At 41.9% G+C, this 18495-nt stretch overlaps 1 protein-coding gene across 3 annotated transcripts in view; it reads left to right on the top strand.

Annotated features, from left to right (window-relative positions):
* Positions 1-18495, top strand: part of CASP10 (caspase 10) — a 121886-nt gene that overhangs the window by 91262 nt on the left and 12129 nt on the right. For all 3 annotated transcript variants that reach the window (XM_073551480.1, XM_073551481.1, XM_073551479.1), the window contains exons 7-9: positions 1241-1303; positions 5670-5734; positions 17867-17966. In XM_073551480.1, coding sequence (XP_073407581.1) covers positions 1241-1303; positions 5670-5734; positions 17867-17966 — 228 coding nt within the window. The remainder of the gene's footprint in view (positions 1-1240; positions 1304-5669; positions 5735-17866; positions 17967-18495) is intronic.

Genomic DNA, 18495 nt, shown 5'->3' on the forward strand with positions numbered 1-18495 from the left:
ATGAAAAGACCTAAGCAGTTCACAATTAATGACCCACAGCAAAAAAAGAAATGAATTATGCATGAAGACCTAAAAGGTCTAAGAAAAGGGAGCTGCAATAGGATCAAGAAGAGGTCAAACGGGCTGGGAAAGATATGCCCAAGTAAATGAGGTACACATAATAATGCACCTCAACCCCCCAAAAAACAGGCATGCAGCATGATGCAGCAAAAACGGTTTACCAAGAAGAAATCCATCCATGCATGAATGAGACGGCAAGACCCACGGAGGAGCCCCGAAAAGTGGCCCATTTCTTTTTTTGCTGTGGGTCATTAATTGTGAACTGCTTAGGTCTTTTCATTGATTATTGCATTTAACCCTCTGACCTTCCTAATATTAGTTGTTTAGACTTACCATGATTTTGTATTGTATTTGGGTAGATCTTTTTCCAGTTTGCTGATATTTATTATGTTTGGATATATATATGTATTAAAAAAAAAATTCGCTCCATGCTCTGGCAGGTACCTATCTTGGAGTCCCTGTTTTAAACTGTTTTAATTTGCACTTTTCATTTTGTGTACCAATAAAAGCTGTGTTTATATATTACGGTGTAGTGTGCATAATTCCGGTAGCGCTTTCTCTCCTCTATTCATTATTCTTCAAATTGCTACTGTTGTTGCACCTCCCATTACTTTTGTTGTAGTGGTGCGTCCTATTTCCCCTTTATACTTTGGGATGTATTTCTCTCATCAGTGCAAAGTAGGAGAACTGGATGGCTGGGTGAGAGGACTATGATAGGTGATTTATTAAAGTTTCTCCTTGTGGAGATTGGTAAGTTGGAGTAAGGAGACTTATAGGCCACACAGTGACAGTACTACCCTGGGGATTTAAATGTGTAAATAGCCTCTTCAGGGAGGAGCAGAACAGGAACTCTATTGCTACCTATTGGAAAAAGCAATCCAGAAATATAAATATCAACCCTTTAAAGAGCCTTTCCATATAACTACTTGCTTAGTTTTGACAATCATTTTGTGCTGACACATTCACTGTAAAGGTATCCAGGTGTAAACCAGCCAAACATATGTTAGGAGGACCCACTTTAACGTGTTTGCTTATTGGGGCCTTTGGGTACTGTACAGTATAACTGGATGTCTTGTATACAGTACATCTGACAAAAGTCACAACTGTTGTTTAATCTGAACCTAGTAATAGAATGCTGGCTGCAATTGCACTATGTTCACTTACACAATTTTTATTTTAGGTAGAGGCATGGAGAGTATACAAGAACTTTTTCAAAATATATCAGAACCAGGCGGTGAAAAAGGTAATGCATTACCTATTTCTTCACAGTAATAACAAAGCATATATAGACTAAAAGCAGGAAAAAACCTCACTGGGTACATAACAATTAGTTTATCTAGTGTTGTGTATATTTCTAATTTTTCTAACCTAAAATATGACTAGAATAATCTTACACCATTCAGGATCCTCATTGACTTTCAAGCGATAAAAGATTATATTCAAGCAATAAGGATGTTAGCGAATCTGTCCCTAGCCTTGGATGTGTGTTTTTCACCTGCTATAAAGGCTGCTCTTCTCGTGAATCCTGACATTGTGTTTTGCTTCCACCTGCTCCTCCTTTTCTGATATATGGCCCCCTGTTTCTTCCTCATGAAAATCCCCATGCAGAAGAGCCGAGAATCACACCCTCTTGACTAACAAGACTAGATTTACATACAGAGTGGTCCATATATCAGGAACAGTGAGGTGCGGGAACGTTTCAATACAACACCAGCTTTAGGAGAACAGTGGTATTTGGCCCAGGTAAAACAATAACATGTTAATGGCGAGTGACGGGTACTCTTTTAATAAGTCGTAACTATCTCTTGCAAAAAAGTTCTGGATAATTTGTTGTTAAAAGAGATATATAAAAATGAGTAATAAATTGTTTGGTTTTGTGTATATTTTATGTTACATGCGATCTTTATTAACTCATTCATGACTTGGCCATTTTCCCCTCCTTCCTTACAAAGCATTTTTTTTTGTTTTATCGTACATGTAATTTTAAGGGCCCTAACGCTTTTTTTCATTCTATTTAAATAATTTTTGCCTCTTCATTCCGCAACACATGGAGCTTCATTTTTATGTTGTTGTTTTTATATTTTTTTTTTCTACTGACAGTAGGGGAAAATATAATGAAAAATAGGAGCTGGAAATGTCTCTTTTTTTAGTTTTGTTTTGTTTTATTGATATATTGCATGTTTTTATTCTAGGTTCTTTTTCATTTTATTAATTAATTTATTTATTTTCATTTATTTTATACGCTATGCCACCCAGAAAGTCTTAAAACTTCTTTACGGGGCATTTTTACATGTTAACACATTCTTTTATTGCTAATTTCTCCTGTAATTAGGGCTGGCATATTATCCCCAGTTAGAGGAGAATTTTAGTTTCCTGGCTGCGTTACAGAGCTCGGGGTGTCTCCTAAGACCTTTAACCCCTTAACAACCGCCAATACGCCTTTTAACGGCAGTTGTTAAGGGTACTTAAACCACAGCACCGTTAATTCACGGCGCTGTGGAGAAAGTAAATAGCGCCCCCCCAGCGTCGGATTTTCTCCGGGGTCTCGGCTTCCGGGGGTAGCCGAGACCCCAGAGAACATGAATTTGGTCGCCTTTATTAACCCTATAACGACGATCGCAAAAAAAAAAAGCCGCATTTTTGCATTTAATTTCTCTCTGCTCTGATGTGATCACACATCAGAGCAGAGAGAAATAGGGTCCCCGATCCACCCCCCCCCCCCCCCGGTACGTCACGGTGCTCCTGGATCCCCTTCCGGTGGTCCTGGGTCCCTCCTGCCTCCTCCAGTGGGCGCCGCCATCTTGGATCCGGAAGTGTGACCGCCATGAATCTACAGGCTCCGGCTGGTAGATTCCATTCATTCATTTTGATCACTGTGATAAACTATCAGTGATCAAAATAAAAAAAATAGTAAATAACCTCCTCCCCCCGTTTATCACCCCCTTAGTTAGGCAAACATAATGAAATAAAGAAAAATTTTTTTTTTTTTTTCATTTTTCCATTAGGGTTAGGGCTAGGTTTAGGGTTGGAATTAGGGTTAGGGTCAGAATTAGGATTAGTGTTGGAATTAGGGTTAGGGTTGGAATTACGGTTAGGGCTAGGGTTAGAATTAGGATTAGGGTTCAGGTTAGGGATTAGGGTTAGGGTTGTGATTAGGATTAGGGGTGTGTTGGGGTTAGTTGGAGCAAGAACTGAGGTGTTCCCACTATTTACAAACTTTGGGGGTCTCATTTCTCCTGGTACCCTTGGGAAAATAAAAAAATTTGGGGCTAAAAAAATCACTTTTGTGGAAAAAAAAGATTTTTTATTTTCACGACTCTGCGTTATAAACTTCTATGAAGAACTTGGGGGTGCTCACCACACATCTAGATAAGCTCCTTGCGGGGTCTAGTTTCCAAAATGGGGTCACTTGTTGGGGGTTTATACTGTTTAGGCACATCAGGGGCTCTGCAAACACAACATGACGCCTGCAGAACATTCCATCAAAGTCTGCATTCCAAAATGGCGCCCCTTCCCTTCCGAGCTCTCCCATGCGCCCAAACAGTGCTTCTCCCCTACATATGGGGTATCAGCGTACTCAGGACAAATTGTACAACAACTTTTGTGGTCCAATTTCTCCTGTTACCCTTAGGAAAATAAAAAATAGCGGGCTAAAAAAATCATTTTTGACGAAAAATGATTTTTAATTTTCACGGCTCTGCGTCTACAAACGTCTGTGAAGCACTTGGGGGTTCAAAGTGCTCAGCACATATCTAGATAAGCTCCTTCAGGGGTCTAGTTTCAAAAATGGGGTCACTTGTGGGGGGTTTATACTGTTTAGGCACATCAGTAGCTCTGCAAACGCAACATGACGCTCGCAGAACATTCCATCAAAGTCTGCATTCCAAAATGGCGCTCCTTCCCTTCCAAGCTCTCCCATGCGTCTAAACAGTGGTCCCCCCCCACATATGGGGTATCGGTGTACTCAGGACAAATTGCACAAAAACTTTTATGTCCAGTTTCTCCTGTTACCCTTGAGAAAATAAAACATAGTGGGCTAAAAAATCATTTTTGACGAAAAAAAAGTGATTTTTTTTTTTATTTTCACTGCTCTGCGTTATAAACTTCTGTGAAGCACTTGGGGGTTCAAAGTGCTCACCACACATCTAGATAAGTTCCTTAAGGGGTCTAGTTTCCAAAATGGTGTCACTTGTGTTTTTTTTCACTGTTTAGGCACATCAGGGGCTCTCCAAAAGCGACATGGCGTTCAATCTAAATTCCAGCCAATTCTGCATTGAAAAAGTCAAACGGTGCTCCTTCCCTTCTGGGCTCTGCCGTGCACCCAGTGGTTTACCCCCACATATTGGGTATCAGCGTACTCAGGACAAATCGCACAACAACTATGGGGGTATAATTTCTCCTGTTACCCTTGTAAAAATAAAAATTTGGGGGCGAAAAATCATTTTTGTGAAAAAAAAAAATGTTTTTTTATTTTCACAGCTCTACATTATAAACTTCTGTGAAGCACTTGAAGGTTCAAAGTGCTCACCACACATCTAGATAAGTTCCTTAAGGGGTCTGCTTTCCAAAATGGGGTCACTTGTTGGGGGTTTTCACTGTTTAGGAACATCAGGGGCTCTCCGAACGCAACATGGCATCCGATCTCAATTCCAGACAATTCTGCGTTTCAAAAGTCAAACGACGCTCCTTCTCTTGCGAGCTCTGCCGTGCGCTGAAAAAGTGGTTTACCCCCACATATGGGGTATCGTCGTATTCAGGAGAAATTGCTCAACTAATTTTGTGGTTTATTTTCTCCTTTAACACTTGCAAAAATTAAAAAAAATTGGTTCTGAAGTAAATTTTTTGCAAAAAAAGTTATATGTAAATTTTTTCCTTCCACATTGCTTTAGTTCCTGTGAAGCATGTAAAGGGTTAATAAACTTCTTGAATGTGGTTTTGAGCACCTTGAGGGGTCTAGTTTTTCAAATGGTGTCACTTTTGGATATTTTCTGTCATGTGCACCCCTCAAAATGACTTTAAATATGATGTGGTCCCTAAAAAAAAAATGGTTTTGTAAATTGTGTTGTAAAAATGAGAAATCTCTGGTCAACTTTTAACCCTTATAACTTTTTACAAAAAAAATTTGTTTAAGAAATTTGTGTTTCATATCTCTCTGATTTAAGGGCATAAAAATGTAAAGTTTGAAAATTGCTAAATTTTCAAAATTTTCGCCATATTTCCGTTTTTTCATAAAAAAACGCAAGTCATATCGAAGAAATTTTACCTCTAACATGAAGTACAATATTTCACAAAAAAACATTCTCAGAATCAGCGGGATCCGTTAAAGCGTTCCAGAGTTATAACCTTATAAAGTGAAAGTGGTCAGAATTGTAAAAATTGGCCTGGTCATTAAGCTGCAAAATGACTCTGTCACTAAAGGGTTAAACTCTTGCAGTTTACCCACAACTAGGGATAACATGATCACTGGGTCTGGATGAGAAAGCAGCGCTTCCTTACCCTTTGTACACAAGAGATGGTTCAGATCTGTGCATATAGAAACCGAAAAGGACACATCTGACTCTGATTACAGAACTTAGTTTAAATTTTAACATTCTCTTATTTTTCTGCAGATCTCATGACTGTAAATGCAGGAGCACTGTCTGAGCTCAGTCTTAATGAAGATCCAAACCAAGAAGTTAGTATAACATAAAATACTTATCAAGAGTTCCAAGCTGGCATAAGGAGACTTATAGGCCGTACAATGATACTTTGAGAATTTAAACATGCAAATAGCCTCTTCAGAGAGAAAGAGGACTTGAACTCTAGTGCCAACTATTCGGTGTGGCAATCCTAAAGTTAAATACCAAATGACAGGATAAAAAGGCAAACCAGAGCTTCCTTTTCCAGATTTGTTTTTTGGGATGTTTACCCCTCATCAGTGCAAAGAAGAAGATCTGATATGGCTAGCTGAGAGTCCTCTGACAAGTAGTATAAGTGGGAACATTAAAGGGTCAATATTGACTTTTAGAAATGCTACATCATTAGGTAGCACTAAAGTTAAGTTCATGCCCTCTTACTTTCTGTAGTGATGTCACTTTCGGGGGCGGGTTTGTTTCTGCTCGCCACGTGCTCTCCTCGCATTGTGCAAGTGTGCTCTATTGTCGGCTTGTCACTTCTAATTAGAGCCGAAGAGGGAGCGTACTGCCACTGTGCACTGAGAAGAATACTGCACTGTAAGAAGGGAGCTTGTACTGAGCATATGTCAGAATTGACAACCGAGGCATGCTCCAGAATAGCCGGTACTGGCCCACCCTGAAATGGGCGTCACTGATGACGTTTCATCTCAGTGTGGGGACAGAAGCTGTGGCAGTGACCGCAGTCTCTGTCTCCTGATGACTTCCTGTTTGAGTGTCCTAGCTTGCACTAAGGATTCTCAAACGAAGTGTCATCAAAATGGAAATGGGTAAAAAAAAATAAAATAAAAAAAAAGCTGTTAGATTAGAGAGGGAAGGGTATGGACTCTTTACATAAACCATATTAGAAAAACTATTTAAAAAAAAAAGAGGGGTGAAGGAGCTTGATCACGCTTGTTCAAATGTAGACAAAAGGATTGGACCAAAGGGTGCCATGTCTCAGGCTGGTACAGCACAGCAATGACGAACCAGGGGGAAGACTGAAGAGGCGGCACATCCAAGGTATATAAAAGTGAATAATTCTTTAATCTGCATCCATTAAAATGACAAACAAGGGATTTAAAAGTGACGCGTTTCTGGCGTGGCACTTTCCTTTGTTTGTCGTTTTAATGGATACAGATTAAAGAATTATTGACTTTTATTTACCTTGGATGTGCCGTATCTTCCATCTTCCCCCTGGTTAGAAGAACTATTATATGATTAAAATAAATGGAGAGACACTTATATTAGTTTCTGAAAATCGTTTTAATAAGTACATACCCTAAACCAGCCCTAAGTGAATAGGTACCCAGGATAGATGTAAACCCCAGACACGGAGAACATCTCACATCATCCTACTTTGCAATTCCACCCACTGGCTTGACGACCTGAATAGATATTGCCTTGTGACCATGTCAGCGAAGGTCCTTCAACTGTAAAATGTCCTATACATATTCTAGATCATTACAGATCATTGCTTCATGGTGATTTATGCCTTGGTTTGTTGCAAAGAAAAGAATGAAAATGCACCCCAACCATCTCACTTTTATGGCATGTAGCAACTATTTTGGCCAGGGCGAGACAGGGGTTTTTGTGGTTTGGCATGAAGATTGGAGTGTTGCATCACAATATCACTTTGTGATTATCACTGTGGTCGAATAATGAGCTGCAACAAAATGTGACTGCTACAAAAAGAGTCAGACTTGTTGGATTTATATTTGCAAGTTGAGCAAGCTGGCTACTATTTAGTTGTTTTTCTAGACAAATTGTAGTGTGAATTTAATTTACAGTTGCACAACAAGTAGCAGACACATAATTGCCAATCACCAAGCTTTATGAGTGTGAGCAAGTCCTGCTCAATCACAGCCATGACAAGTATTGGCATAGCTGTAATTGAGCGGCGCTGCACATGAGACAGCCATTTTCAGCGTTGTCAGGCAAGAGAAAAAATTGCAGTAAGTACAGTCTAGTGTATACAGCCCCTATCTACTGTTTACAGCCTAATTAATATTGCTGGTACAGCATGGTACACAGTGAAGAACCAGCCTTGTGTATTGTGCCCGTCCAGCCTTGTGCACAGCGCACTTCCAGTATATACTGTAGGACTTGTCCATCCTGGTGCACAGTGCACTTCCAGTATATACTGCCCCACCCTTCCAGCCTGGTGTACAGTGCACTTCCAGTGTTGTGTTATATTGCCCGTCCCATCCATTCTGGTTCACAGTCGGCTTCCATTGTTGTGTATCATGGACGTAAATATGAGAGCCTCAAACCAGCCACATGGTCGTGGTGCTGCTAGTTACTATTAGGGAGCTGCTGTTGCGAGAGGACTTGGTCATTCTGCACCTACTACGTTCCAAAGTGCGACACCTTCCTATGGTACACACATGGGCAAGGGCAGTCCATATCTTTTCAGAGTCCTGAGTAATGCTGAGGCCAAAAGATTCTGAAAAGGTGGTAGATTGGATGGTTGAAAGTGACTCTGGTTTCTTGGCATTGTCTTTCACCTGGACCCCTGCAGAAAGTGCAGGTTTGGCACCTGAGGGCCATGAACATACTCCCACCCCACCCCTTTGCAACACAGTCAAGCTGTCTGAGCCACAAATCGTGCAGCAGTATCTTCTGCTGTTTGAGAACTCCGCAGGCTGTGGTTTCATGGACCATCAACTTGGCCCTGCCCCACAAGTGGAAGAGACGGAGTGTACTGATGCCCTACAACTTAAGTCTATGGATGAGTACGTAGGAGGACCACTGCAGGATATTTCAGACGATGAGGAAACACAAGTACTGTCACGTACACTCTTCTGAGCACGTGACGTGGGTTGTGCCTGCAAAGGTTAATTTGCCTCCTCTCACTGAAACACTTAACACTTAACTTAACCTGCCACCACTCAAACACACGGGGTGAGGAGTTCCCAAAATATCTTACTGTCAGACTCTTTCAGGCCCCCTTCACATGTCCGTTTTTTATATCGGTATGTAGTCCGTTTTTTAAGGACCCCAAATACGGACATACACACACCCATTGTATTCAGTAGTGGTGTGCACATCTCAGGTTTTTCACACAGACACGTGCACACTGTGTGTCATTAGCGTGACACATACTGGCGCTTTGGAACAGTTTGCGCTGTTGCCAGGCGCCGGCTGCTGAAGGCAGTTCTCATCATTGTCTCCTGGTTTCTCTGAGATTAGTGCGACCAAGCAACAATGATGTGAATTGTATTTAGCACCCTCTGTGTACCTCCTGTGTAAAATTAAGAATTAATTTAAAAAAATGGTGTAGGCTCCCTCGTAATTTTTATAACCAGCAGAGGGAAAGCCCACGGCTGTGGGCTGATGTTAATAATCTGGGAAAAGGGACAATATCCTAAATGGTTCACAGGCTATTAATAACATCTTACTGCTATTTGCTTAGCCTTTTCTGGTGAATTTTCCAGGGGACCCCAGTAAAAAAATGACATCGGGTCCCCCACACATTCATACCAGCAAAGGCTAAAGAGAGAGCTGTGGGTTGGTGTTAAGTTAATAGCCTGGGAAGGGGCCAGAGATATTTCCCCGCTTCCAGGCTACCAACATCAGCCCTTGGCTGCCCAGAAATGTTGCATCCATAAGATGTGTCAAAACTGGCGCATAGCCTCACTCTTCACACTTGCCCTTTGGCGGTGGCAATTGGGGCAATAGGGTTGGGGTTGATGTCAGCGTTGTATTGTTAGCTTACAACAAGCCCAAGGGTTGGTAATGGAGAGGTGTTTATAAGACGCCCCCATTACTAACCCCATATTAAGTTTTGAAATAACCACACAGCAAGAATAAAATCCTTTATTTGAAATAAAATTCAACATCTACTTTTACACATGTATTCAAAAAACGAAAAGAAAGTTATACTCACATTTACGCCTATAATTTATCGATGCCCATGTCCTCTGTAAAAGACAAAAAATAAATAATCATATTCCTCACGTGTCCGACGATAATCCATTGAAGGCCATGTCCCCTTTAAAAGACAAAAAATAATAAATAATCATTCCTCACCTCTCCGACGAGAAGATAATCTATTTGTCCCACGCCGTAATCCATCTTTGCTTCATCTGGATTTGAAGCTAAACGGTGGCATAATGCGACTGTTCAGGCTGAAATCCAGGAGACATTGAGTTGCTGAGAGCGCAGCTTCAGTGATCTACCGTGATGTCATATAGTTTGCCGCCGGTCACAGAAGCTGCAGTTCCTACACTCAGTTCAATGTGAGCTGGCCTGATGAACTACGGTGGCCTCAACGAGATCACCACTAGCACCATGAAAATTTTCGGATACAGCCTTACTAGTTATTTTACTAACATTGTATTTTCCCTTACAATTATATATTTTCTACTCAGGTACCAACTGGTGCGTCTTTTTGCAGCCTGCCATCAGCAAGGGGGGCAAGGGTGCAGAATTATTTGAAGATTATGCAGGGGATAATGAGGTCTTAGACCCCACTTGAAGCGAAGGCTATCATGGTAATGAGGTCAGTTCGGAGGAAGAGGAGGACGTCTTGCTGCCACAGCATCACAGACCAAGAGGGAACCTGGTGGAAAGCCATGCCATGAGCCCGTAGCCAGTATGTCGGCTGCTACTGCACACCATGCTTAGGAAGTGAGCACACCCAAACCATCTGAAAGGAATTCAATGTCATGCCATACCCTGGAGAGAAAGACTAAATTTTCCCCTAACCACCCACGAGCCATGCTCCTCAATTACGAAATTTCAAAATGACTCTCCTTTGAAATACTTCCATTCCCGTTGGTGGCGACAGACAGTTTAAAAAATCTGATGGCAGCGGCTGTCACACAGTACGTTGTTCCCAGCCGCTACTACTTCTGCAGGCAGGCCATACCTTCCTTGCACACACATGTGGTGGACAAAATCAGGTTTGCACTGCGCAAAGCCATCAGTGTCAAGGTCCACATAACGATTGATACATGGACAAGTAAGCACTGCCAGGGACGGTACATCTCCCTAACTGCCCACTGGGCCAATGTAGTGGCAGCTGGGCCAGAGGCAGAAGGTGTTCTAGCAGATGTCCTACCACTGCCAAGGATCGCTGGATGTACTTTTGGCCAGGTTGCTGCTTCCTCCACCACTTCATCATCCATTCACTGTAACACTTGCACCACCAACTTGATCTCAGGCAAAGGAAAGCGACAGCAGGCGGTTTTGAAGTTCATCTGTTCAGGGGACAGACCCCACTCCGCACAGGAGCTGTGGACTAGGATCAAAGAGAAGACAAATGAGTGGTTGGTGCCGCTGCACCTCAAGCCCATCATGGTGGTGTGTGTTATCGGGCAAAATTCGGTAGCAGCTCTGGGCATAGCCAAACTGACACACATTCCTTGTCTGGCACATGTTCTTAATTTGGTTGTGCAGAATTTTCTCAAGCATTACCCTGATATGTTCGATCTGCTGGTGAAAGTGCGGGCAGTGTGTATACACTTTCAGTGTTCTCGTTCTGCTGCTGCTTGCCTGTCTGCATTGCAGCATCACTATTCTCTTCCTACTCACCACCTGATATTTGATCTACCAACAAGATGGAACTCTACACTCTGCATATGCTGGAGAGGGTGTGTGAACAGCAGCAGGCAATTGTAGACTTTCAGCTACAGCACGCATGGGTATGTTGCTCGGCAGAACAAAAACACTTCACCACCAATGACTGGACCTTGATGCGGGATGTGTGCGCAGTGTTGCGCTGCTTTGAATATTCCAGCAGCATGGCCAGCGCTGATGACACAATCATCAGTGTTACAATACCAATTATTTATCTGCTAGAATAAACACTACAAGCAATGATGCATGACGAAGTGGGGGAGCAGGAGGAACAGGGAACACTTGAAACTTTATCAGGTTTGTCGTCAACCCAAATATATAACCATGGAACAGTATTGGATAATGAGGAGGAGGAGGAACAACAGCTGTGTTCACTGCAGGGTGCCTCTCAGAGCAGCCCAATGGCATCCCTGGGGCTTGTGTAAGGGGGTGAAGCACAAGAAGACTCAGAGGGGGGTTACCTTCTCCGCTCCTGATCTTGAACCACTTGGCCAGACAGCAGGCTTGCTTGGGGAAGACTTTCTGCCCTTGACGTGCTGGGTCATGTGACTGCTGAGAGGAGAGTGGAACAGAAAGGAGGGCAGCCTGAGAGCGCGCAAAGCTCAGAGCAGCGTGTACAGCGGACAGGGCAGGTTGCAGCTGCACGCAGGGGAGAAGAGAGAACTCCTGTTCAGAGGACAAATCCAGGGGGACTGTGCAGAGAGACTGCATCTTGTGAGAACGCGAGACCAGAGCCTGCAGTGACTGGAGAGGTGCGCTCTGAACCCCGTGCAGAGACAGTGACCCCTGTGCGTAGCCCCGGTACCTGCGGTGTTAGTACAGAGCCCCTGACTCCTGTTGATAGACTTATAGAGACACAGAGCCCTTGATTCCTGCGGAGAGAATGTTTAGTTTTGGAGCATAGACTCAGAGCAGGGGTCACCCGGAATGCCTTGTGTTCCCCCTGTCTTTCTTCATTAACCCTCGAGACCCCTGTTGTGGATCCTTAGAGACTGCAGAGCCTACAGCGACTAGAGAGATGACAAGTTCCGCTGCTGATGGCGCCGATGTGGGAGCAGACGACCCTACAAGCAAGTACTCAGCAGACTGATAAGTTCCAAGAACACCTGTTTCTAACTGTTACTCTTTTTGACTGTTTGATATACTGTTTTAAAACCAGTTTAACCCGCACTGCTTTCTCCCTGCGAGGAGTATCACCCTGTAATAAATAAAACCCTTTAACTTTTGATCTGTCTCGGTTCCGTAGTGACATACCAGCACCTGTACGTTTATTACATTTGGACGGGGGGATAGTGAGGACACAGACTATTCATCTCCCACCCAGGACAGCCTGTCGTTGCCTCTGGGCAGCCTAAAACACATGAGCCAATACATGCTGCAGTGCCTGCGCAACGACAACCGAGTTGCCTGTATTTTCACCAGTGCAGATTACTGGGTGGCCACCCTGCTGGATCCCCGCTACAAGGACAAAGTCCCATCATTGCTTCCGTCAGTGGAGCAGGATCTAAAAATATGGCAATACAAGAATACGCTTGTACAGAAAATACTGATGGCTTTCCCATCTGACAGCAGCGGCTCAGTGGAACGACAAGGCACAGGAGGAAGTCGCTCACACAGCTCTGGCACCGCCACCACGTCAAAAGACAGGATTAGCATAGCCGTAATGTGGCAACACTTCATGACCACGCCACATCATACAGCACCAACATGTAATACTGCCTGTATCAGCAGGAAGCAGCATTTACAGAACATCGTAGATGAGTGCATTTCCACACATATCTATGTACAAAGTGATGGCTCTGCCCCATTTAACTATTGGGTGTCAAAATTGGACATATGGCCAGAGCTTGCCCTGTATGCCTTGGAGGTGTTGGCCTGCCATGCAGCAAGTGTGAGGTTCGAGAGAGTCTTTAGCACAGCAGGTGGTGTCATCACAGACAAAATGGAGAGTATAACATTCCTAAAAACGAACAAGAGGTGGATCACTAAGAACATGACCGTACCTTTGGCTAACTAGACTATTATACCAGCCACACCCAGCCATGATAACATTGTATTTTGCATTTGTTTCTGTTATTTTAAGTAATTTGTTTAAATAAAAAACTGTTGGCCCCCTCCTCTTCCACTTACACCACCACATTCACCTTCACCCCTCCTCCATTTAGACCTGTGCGTTACGGTTCAATTTTTTGAGGGGGACATTTTTTGGTTGAATATGTTATTTATGTTTAAGTTATTTGTTTTAAACAAAAATAAAAAAAATGTTAAAAAAAAAATGTTTGGCTCCCTCCCTTTTTTCCACGTACACCTCCACCTCCATCCACTCCTTCACTTTGGGGGGATAAATGCATGGATGGAAAGACCCATTTTTGATAAGCAACCAAAGGAAAGCAGACAGCTTGCTGCTGCTTTCTGCTTTATGCATCCATTAGCCCTCTGTGTCTGTACTGTTACACACTTAACATTATGGCTGGTCCATACAATCAGAGCAACTGTTACCACCCACCTTTCGTGTCTCCCTCTTTCCTCATAGACTGTAAGCTTGCGAGCAGGGCCCTCACTCCTCTTGTTATTTGTTATAATCTACTGTATGTGATTATTGTTATGCTGTAATGTCTATTGTCTGTACAAATCCCCTCTGAAATGTAAAGTGCTGCGGAATATGTCGGCGCTATAAAAATAAAATTTATTATTATTATTATTATTTCCCGTAGCTGGTTATTAAAATCAAGGGGGAAACCACAACATTTTATTTTTCATTTATTTCTTATTAATATAAATAAATAAATGGAAAAAAATGTGTGGTTTCCACTTTTTTTAATGACAGCCTGGGGGCTAATATTAATATCGTGTGAACGGGCCAAAAGCCCTAAAGGTTCCCAGGCTATTAATATCAGCTCACAGCTTTTTGCTTAGCCTTTTCTGGTTATTATAAGGGAGACTCCCCCCCCCCCAAAAAAAAAAAAAGAAAAAGACAACATGGGGTCCCCCTATATTCACTAACCAGCAAAGAACTTTCTCATGCAGCAAACTGTACCATAAGTGTGGTGAACAGGGATCATAAACTATGAACTCCGGTGAGCTTTCTCACATTACTACTAGAGATGAGGGAATATGTTCGGAAAACGATCGCCGAATCCAAATGTACCATATTTGTACCATATCGTGCTGAATTTATGTTTGATGATTGCTTCCAAACATATTTGCTCATCTGTTCTTCCACTGGCACCAGTGGCGTTAGGCTATGTTTGGTGAATATTGCAAATACGGCGATCATAATCCGAACCGAATATTGAAATATTCGCTCAACTCTAGTTACCGCTACGTACTGCAGGAGTGTAATTACGCTCCTTTCTCACTGTAAGCCGGCTGGCGTGGATTCCGGTCGCATCACTGATGTAACCGCTATCCAAATCATCCAGATCGTCGTGGGACATGAGCATTAATGGATTATCGTCGGATAGGTGAAGAATATTGTGTTTTATTATTTTTTGTCTTTAAAGGGATTTTTATTTCAAATGAAGGTGTCAGTGTCTTTATTTCAATTAAAGGATTTTATTCTGGCTGTGTTTTTTTTACAGTCTAACTATGGGGTTAGTAATGAGGGTCTCTTATAGCCGTATCTCGATTACTAACTCCCTGGGCTTGATGTCAGCAGTCATAAAACAGCTCACCTCAATCCCAAACCTATTACCCCACTTGCCACTAGGGCAAGTGGGAAGAGCTGGGCAAAGTGCCAGAATTCGCACATCTAATAGATGCGCTTTTTCTGAGGCAGCTGCTATTTGTAGGTTGGGGAGGGCCAATATCTGTTGCCTCTTGCAGTTTTAGAATACCAGCCCCCAGCTGCCTGTTTTAGCTTGGCTGGTTGACAAAAATGGGGGTAACCCCACATCGTTTTTAAAATTATTTATTAATGGGCTGCTCTATACTTGATTACCAGCCATGATAAAGCTGACAGCTGGGAGTTTCAGCCTGCATCTGTCAGTTTTGCCTGCACTGGTTATCAAAAATAGAAGAGACTCCACCTAATTTATTTATTGCACAGGCGCCAGCTGTTGAATACTTTACTGTTTGGGTTTGCCCATTACTAGTCATAACCTGTTTTCGTCTTGAGTACTCACATTTTATATGGGTGCGATCATCTTTAGTGTTCAGGAACGCATTGAATTCTGTCTCCCAGCTTCCTGCTTTCTTGTAGGCGATGTTCTAGAAAGATTGGTGATTCGGACTACTGCATGATCTCACTGCTGCACAGAACTGTGCGCTCTCTCATGATTCAAACAGAGGTAGTATAGCATCTGCAGCATCGGTGCAGCGCAGGGTCTCTGAAGCTGACTGGATCCTGTGAGGCCAGGTTTAGAACAGTGTTTGCAAACTTTAAAGCAAAGAGCTTGCAGGCACGTGCTTATTGCCTAAAAAAACAGCCGCCTCTGATAGACTTCAGTGGTGGCCAATAACCTAGGCAACGAGAAGTAAACAATAGCACTAAAGTGTAATCTGTTCTCGAGAATGAAAAGAATTGTTAGAGGTAAATTGTAACTTTGCTTGTTTTTGCAATTTTTCCAATTTAAAGTGAGTCTGTCACCAGTGTTTTGCTACTTAATTTGAGAGCATATAGTACTACAAAAATCTGGAGTATGATGCCCTATAACAGCAATGAGAGCAAAAAAGATCAAATTATAATTAAAAATTCTAAATTTTATTAATACAATGCAAAGACATAATGCAAACAAGCAATATATATTGATGAAGGGAGGTGAGTGACAAGGTGGAAAAACCTGGCAAGGAACACATGACACACGATGTAATCAATAATTTGAATTTGGTTTTAAGTGGACTGAATGACACACTGTGTCCTTACATATGTAATGCAGTGAGTGGGGCAAAATAGTGTGTACACCTTCGTAAATAGAATTTTATAAAGCAAAAAAAGAATCAATTGCTAATATTATGGTGTCATACATAATTATCTCAAGTACTCCCTCCATCATTGCATGCAGTCCAACTGGAGAAAGTGCCTACATGAATGTAAATTGCTGCAAATAGTGCTTACCCATAAGGGATGCCTGCTGGGTACTTCCACCCTTGAAGCTAAGCTAATTTGATCTTTTTTGCTCTCATTGCTGTTATAGAGCAATTATACTCTAGAATTTTTGGAGGACTATATTATTGCGGGAGTTTGTATGGTTGTGTCCTCCTTGAGGGGACACTGGACACACGTGGTCAAAATTGTTGGTACCCCTCGTTTAATGACAGAAAAACCCACAATGGTGACAGAAATAACTTGAATCTGACACAAGTAATATTAAATCAAAAATGTATGAAAATGAACAAATGGAAGTCAGACATTGCTTTTCAACCATGCTTCCACAGAATTAAAAAAAAATAAAGCTCATGAAATAGACGTGGACAGAAATGATGGTACCCCTAACTTAATATTTAATCACTGCAATCAAACGATTCCTGTAACTGTCAGTGAGACTTCTGCACCTCTCAACAGGTATTTTGGCCCACTCCTCAAGAGCAAGCTACTCTAGTTGTCTTGTGTTTGAAGGTTGCCTTTTCCAGACGGCATGTTTCAGCTCTTTCCAAAGATGCTCAATAGGATTTAGGTCAGGGCTCATAGAAGGCGACTTCAGAATAGCCTAATGTTTTCCTCTTAGCCATTCTTGGGTGCTTTTAGCTGTGTGTTTTGGGTCATTATCGTGTTGCAAGACCCTTGACCTGTGACTGAGTCTAAGCTTTCTGACACTGGGCAGCACATTTCTCTCTAGAATCCCTTAATAGGTTTGAGATTTCATTGTACCCTGCACAGATTCTAGACGCTCTGTGTCAGATTATTCCCATCGTCCTTATTGTAACACCGACCGTAGTCACTTCAATTTATATAGTACACATAATCACCCATGGAAGGACCCATAAGAGATATGAAGTGAAGAGACAAAGTAATATTAAAATTAATGTATTTATTGAAAAAAATTTAAAAATAGTAGGAACAAAATTAAAAAACAGGACAAAAAATTAACCTCCAAAAAAGGGGAAGGGGAGGTAAACACCTGCACAACCCTAAATGGGATAAGCATATAATTCATAAGCAATGAATAAATATAGTGCAAAGTTGCATTGTAATTATTTTATGAACAGTGTACACAGAAAGCGTTCAAACTGTCAATCAGTGCTGTGGGTGGGGTTATACGGAGCTCCGCATTCAGAGAACTGGTAGATGAGCAGTAGATAAAACAGGGATTTTATCAAAACTGCAACAAGCAACCAATTAAGTGACACATCTCTGGAATCAGGGTATCTGTCTGTACATCATGCTGCTCTTAGATGGAGTAGGAAATATTTAATGACAGATTTCTTTTAACATCATGAGATAACCCCTTTTAGTTGTTCCTAGCAAAAACTTTTCAAATATATCATGGTATTTTAGCTGGGGCAATACAATAGTCAGGGGGAGCTGGAGATTGCAGTTATTCATTCCCTTTTTCACAGAAGAGAATTTACAAATCAACACTGAAAAATTTAATTGTAAAAATATGATTTTTTTTAATTTTGGTATCCCACAGACGTATTTAATGAATCGAAAACACAGAGGCTACTGCTTGATTATAAATAATGATCAATTTATGAAAAGTGAGCCAAGACCAGGGACTGAAAAGGATGCAGGTAAGGGGTATTTTAATGGAACTTATTAAAATGGTTTTGCTATATATCTTTTTTAACGCACAGTGGGAGCCACCCTGATAAAAAAGAAAGGAAGCTATTCTCATTTCTGAAATCCACCCGCTTTGTAAAAACCAGCTGTCACCTGACCACTGCAGCCACTGATCGACTGCAGGGTGTGGAGATTGGTGGTCCATATCTCATCACTTGCAGTCTGGTGAATATTGTCAGAGCTGCCGCTTTGGATCAGTGGGTTGACGAGGAAACTCCTTCCCTTTACTAAATTACTAAGATGCCACAGTCGGTATTGACCACAGCATCTGGCAGGATTGAATCAAGCCCGCTCCATATTACAGTTGGCAACAACTCCTGTGCCTCCCCTTCTTCCAAGAGCCATTACTTATTTCTTTTTTTTCCTGGACATATGATGGCTTGGGTTTTTGCGAGACGAGTTTATGTTTTGACTAGCTTTAATTTTACTATATAAAGTACTGAAAATTGGGGAAAAAATACAAGTGAGATTAAATTGAAT

The sequence above is a fragment of the Dendrobates tinctorius genome, unplaced genomic scaffold (assembly GCF_039654945.1).
Source record: "Dendrobates tinctorius isolate UK_male_01 unplaced genomic scaffold, ASM3965494v1 ptg000177l, whole genome shotgun sequence".
Classification (NCBI taxonomy): Eukaryota; Metazoa; Chordata; class Amphibia; order Anura; family Dendrobatidae; genus Dendrobates; species Dendrobates tinctorius.